The 16,813-nt window shown below is 45.2% G+C and overlaps 1 protein-coding gene across 6 annotated transcripts in view; it reads right to left on the reverse strand.

Moving 5' to 3' along the window:
- TESK2 (testis associated actin remodelling kinase 2) overlaps nucleotides 1-16,813 on the reverse strand; it is a 112,146-nt gene that overhangs the window by 67,981 nt on the left and 27,352 nt on the right. For 2 of the 6 annotated variants that reach the window (XM_032696073.1, XM_032696068.1), the window contains exons 1-2: nucleotides 9,961-10,071; nucleotides 2,363-2,663 (exon numbers count right to left, since the gene is read on the reverse strand). In XM_032696073.1, coding sequence (XP_032551964.1) covers nucleotides 2,363-2,581 — 219 coding nt within the window. In that variant the 5' untranslated portion in view covers nucleotides 2,582-2,663; nucleotides 9,961-10,071. Of the gene's footprint in view, nucleotides 1-2,362; nucleotides 2,664-9,784; nucleotides 9,910-9,960; nucleotides 10,072-10,117; nucleotides 10,219-16,813 lie in introns of those variants that run through there. The other 4 variants (XM_032696071.1, XM_032696072.1, XM_032696070.1 and 1 more) reach the window with 4 other exon arrangements.

A 16,813-nucleotide genomic window follows, 5' to 3' on the forward strand; every position in this document is an offset into this window, starting at 1 on the left:
GTCTCCCTGCAGGAGGACTGGGGTTGTTTCTGAGAAAACAGGCACCAGATACTCAGACCACCACCACTGTTCCCAGAGCAATGCCACTGAGGGCAGACAGACACCACGGGTGCCTAGTTCAGCTCACTGCAGTGGGGAACAGCAGGGCAAGGTTTTTAAAGAAAGCACACAAAGATAAACTGGATATCAGGGACTTCTCTCCATCAACACAAATTCTCAAACAGCTCTGTATGCCACTACCTGACTAAAACGAGCCCTCTCTTAAAATAAGATATTCTTAACTAATTAATTACTATGAATGTTGGAAATTTACCTTTACTTTTAGCCACTTTCCCCACACATACCCCTAAAATCTGAAATTCACACAAATAAACCAAAGTCTGCTATTTTCTAGTCACTTAGGGATGACCCAAGTTTACCATACACATCACAGTAGCTTCACCAATAAAAGCTGTAAAGATGAATTCCAGTGACACACAGAACTTTAAAAATCAGTTCATTCAACATTAAGAAATGTCTGCATACAAAACCAGTTGCTACAAAATGCATTACAGAAAGAGATTTTTTCCAAAGAGAGAAATAAGAAAAGCCCCAAACAAACAAAAAGCCCCAAACAAACAAAAAGCCCCAAACAAACAAAAAGCCCCAAACAAACAAAAAGCCCCAAACAAACAAAAAGCCCCAAACAAACAAAAAGCCCCAAACAAACAAAAAGCCCCAAACAAACAAAAAGCCCCAAACAAACAAAAAGCCCCAAACAAACAAAAAGCCCCAAACAAACAAAAAGCCCCAAACAAACAAAAAGCCCCAAACAAACAAAAAGCCCCAAACAAACAAAAAGCCCCAAACAAACAAAAAGCCCCAAACAAACAAAAAGCCCCAAACAAACAACTACCAAGCAAGCCCTTGTTTTCAATTGTTACAGAAGCTGGCTTCATAAAGAAATGATCTGTACCGAGTCTCCTACACACCCCAAACAAAATTCTTCATGTCTACCCATTTGAAAGAATTGAAAACTTGTGTTAGTGAAAAATAAAATTTCATATATCTAGCTAAACAGAAAAACTTCTGTGGAGTGACTTGCCTTTACACAAGAGGAGATTCATGCATGGAAATCTGAATGCCTTTGGGTATTAAAGCCACTTTAAAATAATTTTCGTTTTCTAATTCAGGTATCTATTTACGGCAGTAAGACTGGATAAAAGGTTTTTTGGTTTAGCTTAAAGAAAAAACAACATGAAGTGTCATGGAATGCACATAACACACTGTAAGATAAAGTTTTCAGGCATTTCCCTGAAATGGAAATAACATGGAGGGTAACTTCATGTAAAGTCAGGGACTAGGACAAGGAGGCAAATTATCTTTTCCCATGCCTGAAAGACTGGAAGTCAACTCAATGTCCTGTTCTTCTGCAATAAACCTCACCAGAACAGTCAGAGCAGCAGAAACATCACCAGCACTATAAAACAGGGGGTGCCTGTATAGTTTGACAAATTGCTTTAAAAAGATCTTATCCGTGTCCCACATTCATAGCAGCAAGTCACTGACAATATCAGATTTTCTCATTCATATCATTTACTTCAATCCCTGATTGAGTTAAAAGTGTGGCATAACAAGGAGCAAAGGAAACAGAAGAGCAGCTAATTGTATTGTCATTTCAGTGCAATAAATTCAGTGGTTTCAAATTCAGTAACCATGTATGAATCTCCCTAACACATGCATCCAGTGCTGTGAGGCAAAGACTACCAAAGGAATGTGTACCATCCCACAAAACCAATAAACTAGCTAAATTAAAGACATTTACGCTTACATATAGGAGAACCAATACTGATTAATACCAATACTGATTAATACCAATACTGATTAATACCAATACTGATTAATACCAATACTGATTAATACCAATACTGATTAATACCAATACTGATTAATACCAATACTGATTAATACCAATACTGATTAATACCAATACTGATTAATACCAATACTGATTAATACCAATACTGATTAATACCAATACTGATTAATACCAATACTGATTAATACCAATACTGATTAATACCAATACTGATTAATACACTACATGAATGCAAAAATACATGACAGAGGTAAAAAAAAATAAACCAATTATTTTTAGCTTTTTCTGTTTCTCCCAAATAGCTCTGTAACTCCACAAATAAATTGTAAGTGACAAAAAAAAAAACCAGCTGGGACCTGAAAGTTCTTCACCACTCCTTCATCCTGAGTAAAGCAAATACAAAGACTAACAGTTGACTTTGGTGGAAAGTTCTTCAGCTGACACTCTCATACATTCTCCTCATCAAAACATGGAGGGGGAAAAAAAAAAAAAATAAACACACACCTTGAACACCTCAGAGAAGAAACCAGAGCCAATTTTCTCACATGTGAAGTCATCAAGACGAGTCAGTCTGGAAAAGGCACTTATCAGGGCTCTGTATGAAGAGGTACTAACTCTTCCTATCTGGGATGCAGTCCCTTCTCCAGTGCCACCATCGAAGTCTTCGGCGCGCTCCAGGCGTGGTGGAAATCCTGCGATTGAATTCCGCTTACTTCGGTCCATTTTGAAAACAAGGGTTTATCTCGCTACGGGAGGACTTCTCACATCGTAGCTAATGTGCTGTCTTCTCTACTCTTGTTGGATCCTAAAATACAAGAAATTGAGATTACTGTTATTGTGAACGTGTCTAGTAAGTCCGACAGGATTCTAGCAAAGCTTGCACCAGGTTTAAAGGAATAAGAAAGGAGATATCCAAGTAGGGGCACAAAAACCAAAGGAAAAAAAAAACAAACCACCAAAACCACCACACAACATCAACAGTAAAGACAGCAATCCAATGAACTTTTCCTTTAGGTTCATGGAAACATGCTATGCTCTGCCTATTCTGAGATGAATAGGTTTGGAACTCAAAATTTAACTGGTAAACAACTTTCATTCCCTTCCCCCAAACCCTTTTTTTTTTTTTACTTAAGTTCTGGTTGCTAAAGCAAGCAACTAAGCAGGAGGAAACACACAAAATGTAACATTTTATTCTCCTTCAGCTGCAGTTGGTGACCAATCTGCTGCTATTGCAAGAAACAATTTCACTTTCAGGAGTGAACAAAAGATCCCTAATTATAAAAAAACAGATCAGCTTTTAGTTGACATAAGAAAAATTATCAGCTGAAGCACCAAAACCTTTGTTTTTAAAGCTTCCACTTATAAGTGTTCCAAGATCAATTCCTTACCAGGTAGGAATACAAGTTTATATCCACTGAAGACCTAGCCCTCAAATTTATAAAAATACCTACAATCCTGCTACAAAACTAAGGTATTCTTAGAAGAAAGTGCCAGAGTTCTCCCCACAAACATACTTTTTAAAGCTATATTAATTTTGGTTCAACTGAAAACACAGGAAACAAGCTACATTTGCCAACTAGGAGAAAAGGAAAAAAAAAAAAATGGAGGGTGACCAACAATTTTGTTTTTCTTTTTAAGAGGATGATGAAGTAATCAGGATGACTCTGGAGCCCATCGAATTCAGCCTGGACTGGCAAACTTGACAGGTGGCCTACTTTTCTTTTTTTTTTCCTTTAAATCTTGGACTTAGGAGGTTATTTGTCTTTTCCAAACTTAACTGTTCATTTACAGCAATTTGGTGAGCCCCTGCAAGCCTGAACAAAGTGAACAGTCACAAAGAGGACAGATTTTTCTCTTTCTCTCCTCCTCCCTTTGAAGGTGAATGAAAAACTGGAGGGAGGATAAGGAAACAATAAGATACATAAATAAATAAATGTGGACAAAATAACCACAGAGCAGGCAATTACACTTGTATTTACACAGATGTACAGAACCTGAACAATACACTAAATTTGAAAAGCATCTCAAAAACAAGCACACCAGCTGTTCTCTGAATATACAGCAGTGCTGCTACACCCATGTTTTGTATGCAGTCTATCTTTTAGAGATGCTCTGTGCCCACACAGCAGGCAAACACACAGTCCTTCCCTGCTTTCAGAAATCAGCTCTGTTGAACTGCCTGGAATTAACTTGAGGTCTCCCCCTCCAAAAAAAGAAGGGTGTTCATTTCAAACATCTTAACACCTCTCTAAATGGATCTCGGTGGGTATAAGAGAGTCTTACCAGCACCTGATTATGAAAATTTAATCTCTATCAAATCCCACATCATGGTATTCCTACAGAATTTTGAATGCAGACTCCCACATGCCTGAGCTCACTGCACTTTTCAGTACTGCCACACAGCAGGGCAGGATCCAGTTTCTGACCCTGTATTCTTGCCCCAGGAGCCCTGACACTCTGGAAAAGGCACAGAAGCACCATCGGATAATAAAACCTGTTACATCTCCTCGGCTGAGAAAAACAACCCAGAGAATTTCCTAGGAATTTCCAAGGCATGCTTAAATAATTCCTTTTGATTTGAAAGGGACAAACTATCATTTGGTTACTTTTCAAGGGGATAAAGAAATAACTGTCTGTGGCAGGGGGACAGACAGAGGAAACCATGGTATTACCAGTTAATTTAAGATGCAAGTACCTTTGGAGACTGACCAGAAAACCTGCTGTAGTTGAAGAAACAATTTTTTAGAACTTATTTCCATCAGAGTAGCACCCACATGCACTAGATATTTTCCATGTAAGGGATCGAGTATTTGCCCCCAGAAATGCTCAACTAAAAACTGGAAGTTTAAGTTCTCAGGCAAAGCAAGATGTATGCAAAAATAAAACAGGGAAGAATGATGTTGCCTTTACTAGAAAGAAGATACCAAGTTAGATAAGTGATATTAAACAGGAGGAAAAGCCTCACTCTCTCAAGTATCCAGATACCATTAACACAAGGTAGTCAATTTAACAAACAAAAAAAAATCTCCCTGGCACATACACATCCTTTTGGTTGAAATCACATGGTGAACTTTGCAAAACTCTATACAAATCCCACCGTGAAAGAAGAGATTCAAAGTACATCACACAGTAAAAATACCGAAAGGTTTTGCCATCTGGATTCCCAAGTAACCCATTCCTTCATTTTTGCCCGCTAGAGTTTGCCTTATTTCCAGAGAGCTACACGAAATTCTTGGAAATTATTAGGAGAGAGCTCCATTTGTCTATTACCCTGCCCAGGATTGCATACACGGAATTAGAGGAAAATTTCAAGTGGGTACAATTCCAAGTGGGCCTCCTGTCCTTTTGGCCAATTACACTAATGATCACATTCTCAATGAAATCAGCCAAGGTTTAATTGACTGTCAAGTCAGTCTGAGGTACTTTAATTTACTACCTTGTATGGTTAATTAAAGTGCACTGAATAGAATCCAAGACTATCCTGACTGTCCTGCAACCGACTAAAAGGTTGTTGGGTGGGATTTTTTCATACTAAGGTTCAGCATAAAAACTCTTAAGCTGTTCTCCATAGGCAGTTAAAAAAAATAAAAAGACAGTAAACACTCTAAAAAACATTTCCCAATAAATTCTTAGCCTTCAGAACAATTTTTCTGACATCCTTACGCAAGAAAAGTGCACCCCACTCTGCCAAGGCAAAAATAATTCAGAAATACACCTCTCACAATGTGCATCTGCCCTATTCAGCCATTTCTTATAGTACTGAAAAGCAAAATTTCAGCATGTTTTATGCCTTGTCACGTTTTAATTTCTTGTCTGACCAAAACATACCTTAAAGAAAAAAAAAATCCATATTAATATTATAATAAGATCAGTTTCTTTGCTGCATGAACACATTGATTTTTTTTAATGTAGAAATTACTATAAATACAGCTACTATCAGCATTAATTTGGATAATTAGAGGTCTGCCCTTCAAAACCAATGCCTGAACCTACAATTATTTAAAGATGGAAATCCCACAACATCACATCACTTTATACCCTAAGCATCAGTGTCAAACTAACAGGTGGCATATATTAGCCAGTACTTAACATTTTATACTTCACAGACATAAAAATGGCTAAGGCTCCTCAACTTTAAGCAGCATCCCTTTAATGCCTCAGGGTACAAAACAAGATCGCTCCAAAAAAATACTTCAAGTCATTACTAAGCAGTTTTCTGTCCCCAGCATCTGTATAAATATGTGCATATTTGCACTCAAATGTCAAACTCCCAATTTCCTAAAAGATGGCCTTAACAACAACAACCATTTTTAGACACAGAAGGCTGTCGCTGGGCACTCGGCCTGGAGAGCAATAAATCTGCTGGACGCATGTTATTAATTTGAAAAGGTTTTCTGAAGAACAAGATGCCAAAGCTTTGACAAAAGTCATTTGCCAAAAGTTAACTATTTAGACTTGTAGTCTGACGTAGCTTCAACAGCCAGCACTACAAAAACATGAAGGAATTAAAGGAATTACACTGGCAAGTGTCACTGAACAAAATAACAACATGGGGGCAGGAAGACTTCATTGTAGTCCTGTGCAAACTTCAGAAGGGCTTCAAAAAACGAGAAAAACAAAATCTTCCAAAAACTGAATTGACTGTGAGCTCATTAGCCTGGAGAAAAGAAAAATAAAAACAAGGAAAAAAAAAATGTTTGAAAATGAAACACAAGAAATCAAACCAAACGGGTAAAGAGAACCAGGCACTCAACAATTTTGTTCTCAACTGCTGTCACCTGCTTCCCCAGCAGAGGGAAAGTTCCTTGGTTTGCCCATAACTTAGCTACTTGGCCTTGGGAGAAAGACAACATCAAATATTTACAGTTGAGGGAGCTACAAGTACCAGAGCTTGCACCATGTTTGGCCCAGCTCACCCTGAACCTGCAGTCTTCTTTGACTACTTTACAGGACAAGTCGTTGGGTTCACTTCATAGTCTTAGTTACAACATCACACTCGAACAGGAAAATCCCAATATTTTCTATTTCCACTTAGGTAACATTTTGCTTTAATTTCATCTCCCCTGTTCAGGATAATTCCTAGCTCTAGTCAGTACTGTCAGAGCATAAACTTCCCGTGAATTAGGGCTGGCATTCCTCAGAAGAGACCTGCATTAGCCCTACTACACCACTCCAGAAACTGGAAGTCTGCTGAACTGCATCATGGTTTCATAATGCAAACAAACCTCCACAAGAGGCTGAGCTGAAACAAACAGGTCATTTATTTTGTGACTGTAGCCAAGTTTGAAACGAGTAAGAGAGACTAGCCATTAACTTACTGCAGAGCTCAGGACCCCGGGCCAAGGTTGTAGGTTTAGAAATATTTTCATCAGGCATAGGCATAAATTCTGGCATAGGAATATTTAGAGGGCAAATATAACTGGGGGAAGAATATTAAAAACTCACAAACAAACAGAAAACCACTTGATCCTTAGGCCCACAGAATAAGTGCCAACGTTTTCTGGGGTCCAATTATAATACAAAAGTAAACCTCTACAGAAGGACCTTGCAACAATCCAGTCCTCCCCCAGCCTGGTTTTAGTCACTCCAATCCACAGCGCAGACAGGCTGTAGCCTAGTTACAGAGCATCCTTAGAGTTAAATAATCACTCAAGTAGATCATCTACAAGACACAGCTGCTGCTTCAAATGGATAATTTTAATATATTACGTTTGCTTAACAAAACAGAGCTCAGGAAAGACACTGAGAAGCTGCTCGTGCCTTCCAGGTGTCAGCAGGCTGACATTTGCTGAGCTCTTAACAAAAAACAAAAGGAATCAAAGCCTTCTAATACCAACAGGTATTGTAACATCTCAATAATCCAGGAATTTCCCCGTCAGCCTCTCTGAGGCTCAGGTTTGCGACCGAGGGGGTTCACAGGAGACGGGAAGCAACTTTCTGTTGTTCCAACGCAGCCAGGGAGACACTCCAGCACAGCAAAGGCAAGGGAAGGGAATGTTAATGCCTGAAAGAGGGACGAAGACAAAGTAAGCAGGCTGAATTTCATACCTGACTGACCTTTCTTAGACACAATCTCACATTTATACACCATCGCACAAGGCAGTCAGTATTTGTATTTTCCAGCTAAAAGCAAACACCAGTCTGTGTTATTGGTTTCTCCTTAGGGTGAAACACCCAGGACCTTGTTTACTTCAGGCTGCACAAACAGAACAGTAACACACTCTTCACTAATTTATTTACGCATTTTTGAAGTGAGAACAGGGCTTCCCAAACCCCCTTGTTGCAAAGGTATTGCAGGCCAATATTGAAGTCTGCAGGTATTTACAGATCAGTCTGGAGCTCCCTGGCTACCATGGGAAACATGGTTTGAGAGTCACAGACCCGGCGTGTACAAGGTCAGCCTTCAAAAGCAAAGTTATCTCAACCAACCCCACTCCTGGTTGCCAAAGCTGTTCCAGTTCTCCAGTGCAACCGTCAGGACAGTCATTCCAAAAAGTGGCTTAGCCACCACCAGGAATGTGTTCAACTTAACAAAAAGTGACAGGATCATATGAAAAGAGGCTTACAATCTAAGTCAGAAAGAGGGCTTGGCAACAGACAACAGATGGAGCCAGTGTGATACAGCTGCCAATTATTAGATGGACTTACTGATAAACACACAACTTCAAATGAATACGTTGGGGAACGAATAAGCAGGAAAAGGGCTTTAAAAAAAAAAAAAATTATGAACATTGACCTTCTTTGATCTTGCCTAGTAAAGCACTTGTTTTTGTGCCAGGCTGCACGATACCAGGCTGCAAGGATACAATAAAGAGCTTTGCCATTGTGCAAATGCGTGGTTGTCTGCTGCAGGAAGAATACAGAAAGGGAACCTATGATGCAAGTGAACCACAAGCTTCATTCTTTTCTGCAGCAGACACAGAGGCAACAGTCCCCTCCTTTAACCCTGCATTTCTTTCATGAATTTGTGAAAGCATTTGCATAAAGAATTACAATGGCAAAAGGAAACATCTAGAACTGGAGGGTATAAACAGGTTACAGGAGGCCCACACCACCAGAACAGCTCATTTGGTGCAACTCTGCCCTTCCACAGTCACAAAAATATTAAGCACTGAAGCAAGGATTGCTCTGTCCCCATCTCCTGCTCAGCTCCCACTGCCTGCTGGTCATCCTAATGAAAGGGCACAAAAGAAATTCCAAGCAAAAAACATAGGAGAGCACATACTTGCCACCAGGCACAGGGAACACACCTCTCTGCCTGCAGTTCAAGCTACTCGCTTTGCATGCAAGCTTTACATGAAGACAAACCAAAATGGACAATGGAATTACTCAGCCATGTCTGCAGCTGTACACTGCAAGGATCAAAAAATGACATTTTTATTGGCATGCAACAACGATTTCCAAAAATGATGACTAAATGGAAAGGTTTACGGCTGGTCCACAGGGCATATCAGAGTTTCTCATAAAAAAATCTTATCTTAGGTTGTAAATTCCACTGCCTAATTAAGTCCACGGAACTGTAAGTCTCTTGATTTTGCAGACAATAAAATATGCTGGAACTCTGATCTCTATTAAAAAAAAAAAAATTGGTTGAAGCACAAAGGCTTTTCATAAACTAGCCAGAATACCAGCTGTAGCCCTTTTTAGTGGGACAAACAGAAAGGTGCAAAACTGAATAAAACTCAACTCAGTACTCTACAAACTCAATTCAGCACTCTCGAAATTGCAGCTTTCAGCTGCCACGGCGCCACTTATCAGAATACCCAACTGGAAAGTCCCCCGGACTTGAAGCCAATACAGTTCCCACCCCCGAAGGAACGCAACACCAAGAGTGACCGGCTGCATTTATACAGCACCCTTCATGTGCGCACTTACACCGAACACCCCAGCCTGCCATTAACGCGTTTAATTCTTACAGGGCAGCACCTGAACAGCAAAGCCCGAGCCCAGCCTTCACACCTCCGGCAAAGCGACCATTCCCAAGGCAGCGCTCCCGTGGCCGGTGCAGGGCAGCCCCTGCCCCCGGAGCGGGTCCCGGTTGTTCCCGCAGCCGCCTCTGCCCTCACCCGCCGCCCCGGGGCGGACGCGGCCCCTCCGCGCACCTGCTCCGCCGAACGCCCCGCTGGCCTCAGCGCGGCGCGGGGGGCGGCGGGACCCCTCGGCCGGCACGGAGCCCCTTCCCCGCAGCGGCCCCGCTCCGCCCTCACCGCCCCCGCGCCGCCCGGACCTGCCCCGCGCCGCCCCCGCGCCGCCCGTTACCTGAGCGGTGGCGGCGCCGGCACGGCCCGCGGGCGGCGCGGGCTCTCATGGCCGCATCCCCCCCGTGGCCGCGGCCCCTCAGCGCCCCGGCGCGGGTCGGCCCCGCCGCTGCGGCCGGCGCGGGGGCCCCATGTGAGGCGGCAGCCCGGCTGCGGGACCCGGGGCCGCGACCGCCGGCTCCGCCCCCGCTCCGCCCCTTCAGGGGCGGCCCCGCCCACCGCGCGGGGGCGGGACGCGGCCGCGAGCCGCCCCTCCCCGGCAGCCAATCGACGCCGGGTAAAGTGTGATGGACAACGCCGCTCGACCAATGGGAAAGCGGAGGCGGGCAGAGTGTCTCGCAGGTAGTCCACGTGAGTGCGCCTTTTCGATTCGTCGTTGCCGCTTGAGGGACAGGTGGTCTGACCAACCACAGGAGGCACAACAACTCCCGAGAGACGAGTGGGAGCCAGTGGCAGGAAAGAGAGGGGCGTTGCTAGAGGTGCCCCGCTCTCATTGGCCAGGCTCCGAGGGCGGGTTAAAAATAAGGCAATCAGCCAGTAGGAGAGCGCAGAGGGCGGTGACGGACGGGCGGGAGAGCCAATCGCCGTGTGTTTATAGCGGGGGGCTGAGGCTGTCAGCGGGACGGGCGTTCGGACCTTTCAGAGCCCTCAGACCCGCCGCCCGTCCCTCGCCCGCCCCTCACACCCGGCCGGGCGACACCCGCCCCTCCCGTGACCACAGCGGGGCTCCGAGACGGCACCGCCGCTGTTATTACCGCAATTACCCTCCACTGCAGTTTCCCACAGGGTTCAGCCCTTGTTGTGGTCCTGGTGTCGGTCATCACGGCACATCCCGCCCGGTCCCTCCGGTCCCTGCTTAGTGCATCTCAGATACTCTGAGGGTTCGGCTGCCAAGCCGATAGTTCCCATACGAACTGTTATTTCTCACATTATCACTTATCCACTAGTAGACAGCCTGTAACAGGTATAGAAGAAGATACTTTTCTTCCTTCTGGGACACAGTGCCAAATTCCGAGTGTCCTTTCCAAAGCACGGCAGGACTCGAACATCTCATTAAACCGCTGTGAAGGAGTTTTGGTTTTGTTTTACATCGGAGAGAGACTGATTTTTTCCCCTGACCTCATCTTTGGCAAAGGCTGAGCTATTTTTACTGAAACTCTTCAGCAAAGTCCATTTGCTGTACAGTCTTGGATGGAATAACCAAATCCCAAACAGTTCAAACAAGCAGAGTTGTAACAAAAAAGGGTCTTGGACCAGAACAGATCGTCTAGCATTCCCATGCCATATTAGTAATAAATTTTCTCATTATTCTTTGCCATTAATTTTACATCTAATCTTTTCAGCATGATCCAAAACGTGCTTGAGGGAGTTGGATGTTGGAAACATTAGCACCAACTCTAATACTGAATAGAGATTTATTCTTACAGATGGATTAAAACTACTTTTCAGTGTCTTAATTAAATTTAGCCTTGGAATTTCAACCAAACCTGTGAAACTTTCTCTGTATGTTTAACTACAAAAAATATAATCATTTCTGCACAGGTAACAGATTAAAAGTACTTTGTGCGGCGGGGGGGAAGTCTTGTTTTCTTAATTTCCTTCTGGATTTCCTTCACAGGAAATTTTCCCACACTCCCAAATGTTAAATATCAACCACATGCAAACATCTATTCTAATGACAGCTCCACCACAGGGTTCAGCAAAGCTTTGGTAATTAAGCCATTAAAAAATTATTATTGTATCCATCATATTTTAATGAGTGACAAAGCAGATGGAACTACCCAGATCCGTGAGTGTCTTCTGCTCTCGGACACTCAAGCAGAACTGAGCTCCAGAATGGGGCTTTTCAGCAAGATTCTTTTTTTACCACTTACGTTTTTAAAGTTAAATTTCAATGCTTTACATTTTGCTGGGATTTATCTAAGCAAGTAGAAAAGATTTTACAAAGCCAGCTCTGGAACAACTCCGTGGTCCTTCACTCTGTCAGGGTGCAGTGATCCCTGTGGCCTTGTGCCCTGCTAAAAAACCCAGTGCCTCCTGCATTAATCTCCCTATTCCTTGGGTGTCCCCGTCCCTGCTGCTTTGGGAGCTATTAGTTGGCTTCAAGATGACATCTGGTGGTAGGTTTTTATTACTTCTCTTTTTAGGAGCTGATCCCAGCACTAAGGCAAATGAATTGTTTCCCTTGTTCCCCAGAATAAATTTTACCTCTTCCCAAAAAAAATATGTGTTATCCCTGCTTTTGGCCTGCAAATGCCTTACTGCTAATACTCAGGAATAAGCACTTATCCCGTGGGCTGGTGCAAAGTAACATCAATAAAATATTCCAGAGTGATTCAGTAAAGTTGAATCTCAATTGGGAACACCCACGCTGTGTTTCATGTAACACTGCACGAGGCCCTATAACATGTGTCATCAATGAGCCCTGTTTTGAGAGGAAAATAAGATCATCTTGTGCCCCCTCCTATGGCTTTATCTCAACGGCAAATCCCACGTTTTGAAAGCAGAAAAGCACAGTTTTGCCGGTGTGTGTACACACAGTCACAGTGGAACTTCGCCCCAGAAAGTCCCTGTCCCCCCTGGCAGCTGGGAGAAGCACCGGGGCAAATCTGCAGACTCGAAATCTGCAAAGAGTGGTTTTTGGAGCCTTCCTCTGTTTCCCGGAGAGAGGAAAACGAACATCCCCAGTAGAAGACTCATCAAAGGGACTCATCAAAGCCAAACTCTCGCAGATGTCACTTGGTGAACGATCTCTCCCAGAAGGGTCGCGCAGCCCATAAATGCCGCAGGAAGCTGCGCTCACGGCGGGTTTTCCCCTCTGCCCCAGATGCCTCCAGGCTGCCCCATGCAAAGTCAGCCACTCCAAAAAGCAGCTCTGTGGCTTGTGGTTTGCTCCTCTCTGCTCTCAGACTGACTCTCTCCCCCAGACAGATCACTTTGGCTTTTTAAATGTAACCGGTTTGGCAAAAGAGCACGGGAGGGTTCACCCACGGTCGGCAATAAAAATAGACATGAGACAAGTTGGGTGAGAGCTGTCAGGAGGGGGAATTCCCTTCCTCTGGGTTTTGGAAATGCCCCGGAGGAGAGAAGTTTGGGAGATTTTTCCTTCCCAAGGAGAAAGCTGCTGTAACGTATCCACGCAAATTTGCTTCCACTGATCAGAGCAGGTGATTTCCCCAACAGAGAGGCTCTGTGGGCTCCAAAATTAAATAAGTGTCACTCAACAGGGACTGTCTCTCTCCCCTCCCAAGGGACCAAGACAGTGGTTTGATCTCACAGTGCTGTGATGAGATTGGGCATTTTAGTCATTTAACCCATTAAATTCTTTATGTAATGAAACCTGTCAAGGAAAAACATCTTTGTATAGGATTGGTCAAATTCTGCTCTGATTTACCCCAGTGGAGACCTGGAGTCATGGGAGATAGAAGGGAGGGTCCCAGTGGGAATACAAGGAATCTACTCTGATCTAATGCCTACATAGTCCCTTCTCTAGCCTCTGTCCTAGATGGACATTTAACAGAACAGCCATGAAAAATGATGCCTTTAGGCTTTCAGTCAAGCACCAAATGCCCTAGATTTTGAAAAGCATTGTAATGTGTTCCCCTGTGGAGGAAGGTGCAACCTCCCACCTGTGCCTCCCTCAGCCAGCCTTGCAGGTGGCCTGTGCAGAACAGGGAGAGGTTTGCTCACCGGTGAGAGGGCATTTCCCACAACTCTGAGCAGGGGAAGACACAGCGGGGGCTGTGCTTCGACCCCCTGCTCCTTGTCATGCTCCTGGCAGTGAGGAGGGCTCCACAGGGGCTGCCTGCACACTGTTCTCTGGACAAGGATGTACCTGCCTGCTGATGAAGAACTGGGTTAACAATTCTGTCTCACCCCCAGCACGTCCTTGTGCTCACAGCCATGTTGCCATGTCAGTCCAAACACAGAGCCACACACCTCCACAGGGGACCTGGCAACCGTGGGAATGTCAGAGCATCTTCCACATTCCTCTTCCAGGAGACTGGGCAGAGCCCAGGCAGGAGGATGGCATGGCACCAGACACCCTGCCTTGGCAACCAGAGAGGGCTTGTTCTGGGGCAGATGGATATGCCCAAATTGGCAGCTGCTGTGCTGGGACCGGTGCCGCAGCCTTGTGCTCCCCTGCCTGCTCATCATGACCATCTGCTGCCTTGCCTTCAATTCAGACCCTGTCCACCCTGAAACAGTGCTGTGGCATGGCTCTGGCCAAGCTCCTGGTGCTCCCATGGGCATGGAGTGGCACAGAGCTGGCTGGCTTGCTCCAGCCTGCTCCGAGATGCTCCCAGCCATGAGGCTGTGCAATCACGGGGAGGATAAGCCAGCACTGACCCTGTGTCACTGTGCATGGGTAGCTTCATCCCTGGGGAGAGCCCCTCAGACCATGTTCCAGCCCTTGGGTCATCAGTCCCACCTTTCCTGCCCCATGCCAAGGTTCCTGCATTGCCTGTCCTCACTCCCCAGCTAAGCTAACTCCTCTCTGGGACGAAAGCACAGCTTTTTGTCTCCTCAGGCTGCACAGCAGCCTGTGCTCCTCTGGTTACACTCCTCACACTTGCTGTCCTTATCTCTGCACTTACAACAGTGCAGAGCCCTTTTGTGCACTGAAATCGGAGACCTCTGCCACCACAGAGCTCTTCAGCTTGTCCTTCCCAGCCACCCCAGGCTTGGGCACCCTCAGCTCTGCCTCTGCTTCCTCCAGCCCTTTCTACAAGAGCTTCAAGACCTACAAGCCATCCAGATGCTACTGGATCCCTCCTTGGCTGTCTGAGAGAGCATGATCTCCAGCCAGCCTGCCCCCAGACACATTCAGGTCTCCCAGACTCTTAATTTTTCCTGGCTCTCTGAGCCAGTGAAGTCCCAGTGTCTTTTATCCCTCTCCCAGAACGGTTCTGCGACTCTGATGCTTTGCTGTCTAATCCACTTCTTTTTTTTTTTTTTCCCCAGTTTTGTTCTTCCTTTCTTCCTTCACTGGGTTACAAAGCTGTGGACAGCTCTTGGAAAGGAAGATGAGTCAGGACTGATGCAAAGGAGAAAGAAGATGAACTCCCAGGCTTGAAGTCAAGTGCTCTGCCTGCGTCATTGTTATTAAAAATAGATGAACGGCAGCACTCTTCACATTGGAGGAGAGATGGAGGAGATGTAATAGCCCAGGCTGCTGAGCAAATGCTCCCTCTGTCTGCCTGCAAGTCCCTCAGTGGCACCTTCTGCTCTTTGATAAATTCTCTTTTCTTGGCTCTGACTTGTGGGATTTAATTTGCCTGTCGTAAAAAAACTGGTTTAATGTTTCAGCTTTGGGAGGGAGGAATGACTCACTCAATGATTACCTGTTCTGCTCCAGTCAGTTGGCTTGCAGCTCCCTTGAGAACTGAAAATCCCTTCAAGTGCCAAGTCGTCTCCCTTTGAGAGCAGCCCCTCTCCTCATCCTGCAGGGAAGTGCTTTTGGAGGACAAGAGCAACCATCTGGGGGTGATACATGGGCCTGTCTACCCCAAGAGCAACCCTAATCATGCTCACTCCTCATGAAAAAGCAGGTTTCCAAGGTGGCAGGGGGGCAAGTGGGGATCTGCTGGGCTCTCTGCAAGGCCAGAGTGAAATGTGCACCAGCAGTGCTCCCGGTGCCCCTGGAAAAGGGCGGATGACAGAGAGGAAGCACAAGAAATGAAATGAGCCCAGAGCCCAGGTGAACCACCCACATTCCCATAGCTGCCATCCCTCTGCCCAGTGCTCCCACTGCTGCGACCATTCACCTCTGGGCTGGTGAAACAGGTGATCACTCTTCAGACTGAGCAGGGCTGCAGATTATGGTGGCAGTGGGGCCAAAGCTGCATCCCCGCTCTGCTCACTCAGGGGGACACATCCCATGTCATGCCCTGGGCTGGGGGACACAGCCCAAGCACTGAACTTATGTGTCTTTCCCAGAGTCAACACCTCCCTCCCTCCTACCTATGCCCTTACTTCCCCTCAGCTCCTTCACTGACACTGTTTCCTGCTCACTTATTTTCTGTGATTTGCTTCTTCCTATTAAATTAACATAATCAACATTATCATCTCTGGTCTGCTCTGTGATTTGGCCGCCAGCCAGAAACAAAAGGACAAGAGCTAAATAAAGCCACTGCCGAGAGAGAGGCATGACACTGGCAGAAGTCAATGTTGTGGGGTTTGAGCATAAAACTTTCTTTTGGAAGTTATTCTAAGTCCTCGACTCTTGCTGCTACCAAGACCTGTCTGGTCTAGATTCTGCATGGGTTTGCAAAGGTGTTTTCAGTCCTACTCGAGAACAGCCCAGAGTCACTAACCCCCTGAGCAAGTCAAGAGCCCCTGTTACCTACTTGGGTATGGGGGACTGCTGCCTGCCCTCCAAGGGGAGAATTTTTGCTTGTTTTGTGAGAAAGTGGCTGTGTACCTGTGGGATGTTAAAGTGCCCCTTGCTTTTGCTCCCTTCTCCAGGGTGAGATATCAGCGGTATCATCTTAAACACAGTCACTCCAATGTACTCACTCTTCTTGCTCCCAATTGCTCCTTCTTTGCTATGGGGAGCCAAAGGTACCTTATTAGTGTGTTAATCGTTGTCCTAATGAGTGCGGAGATCAGTTAAGTAATAGCAGTGACCTGCAGGGGGGCTCATCTGCCCAGATTTATCGTGCTGCTCACCAACCCCCTCCGGGGAATGCCAGCT

This window comes from Chiroxiphia lanceolata, chromosome 9 (genome assembly GCF_009829145.1).
Source record: "Chiroxiphia lanceolata isolate bChiLan1 chromosome 9, bChiLan1.pri, whole genome shotgun sequence".
Classification (NCBI taxonomy): Eukaryota; Metazoa; Chordata; class Aves; order Passeriformes; family Pipridae; genus Chiroxiphia; species Chiroxiphia lanceolata.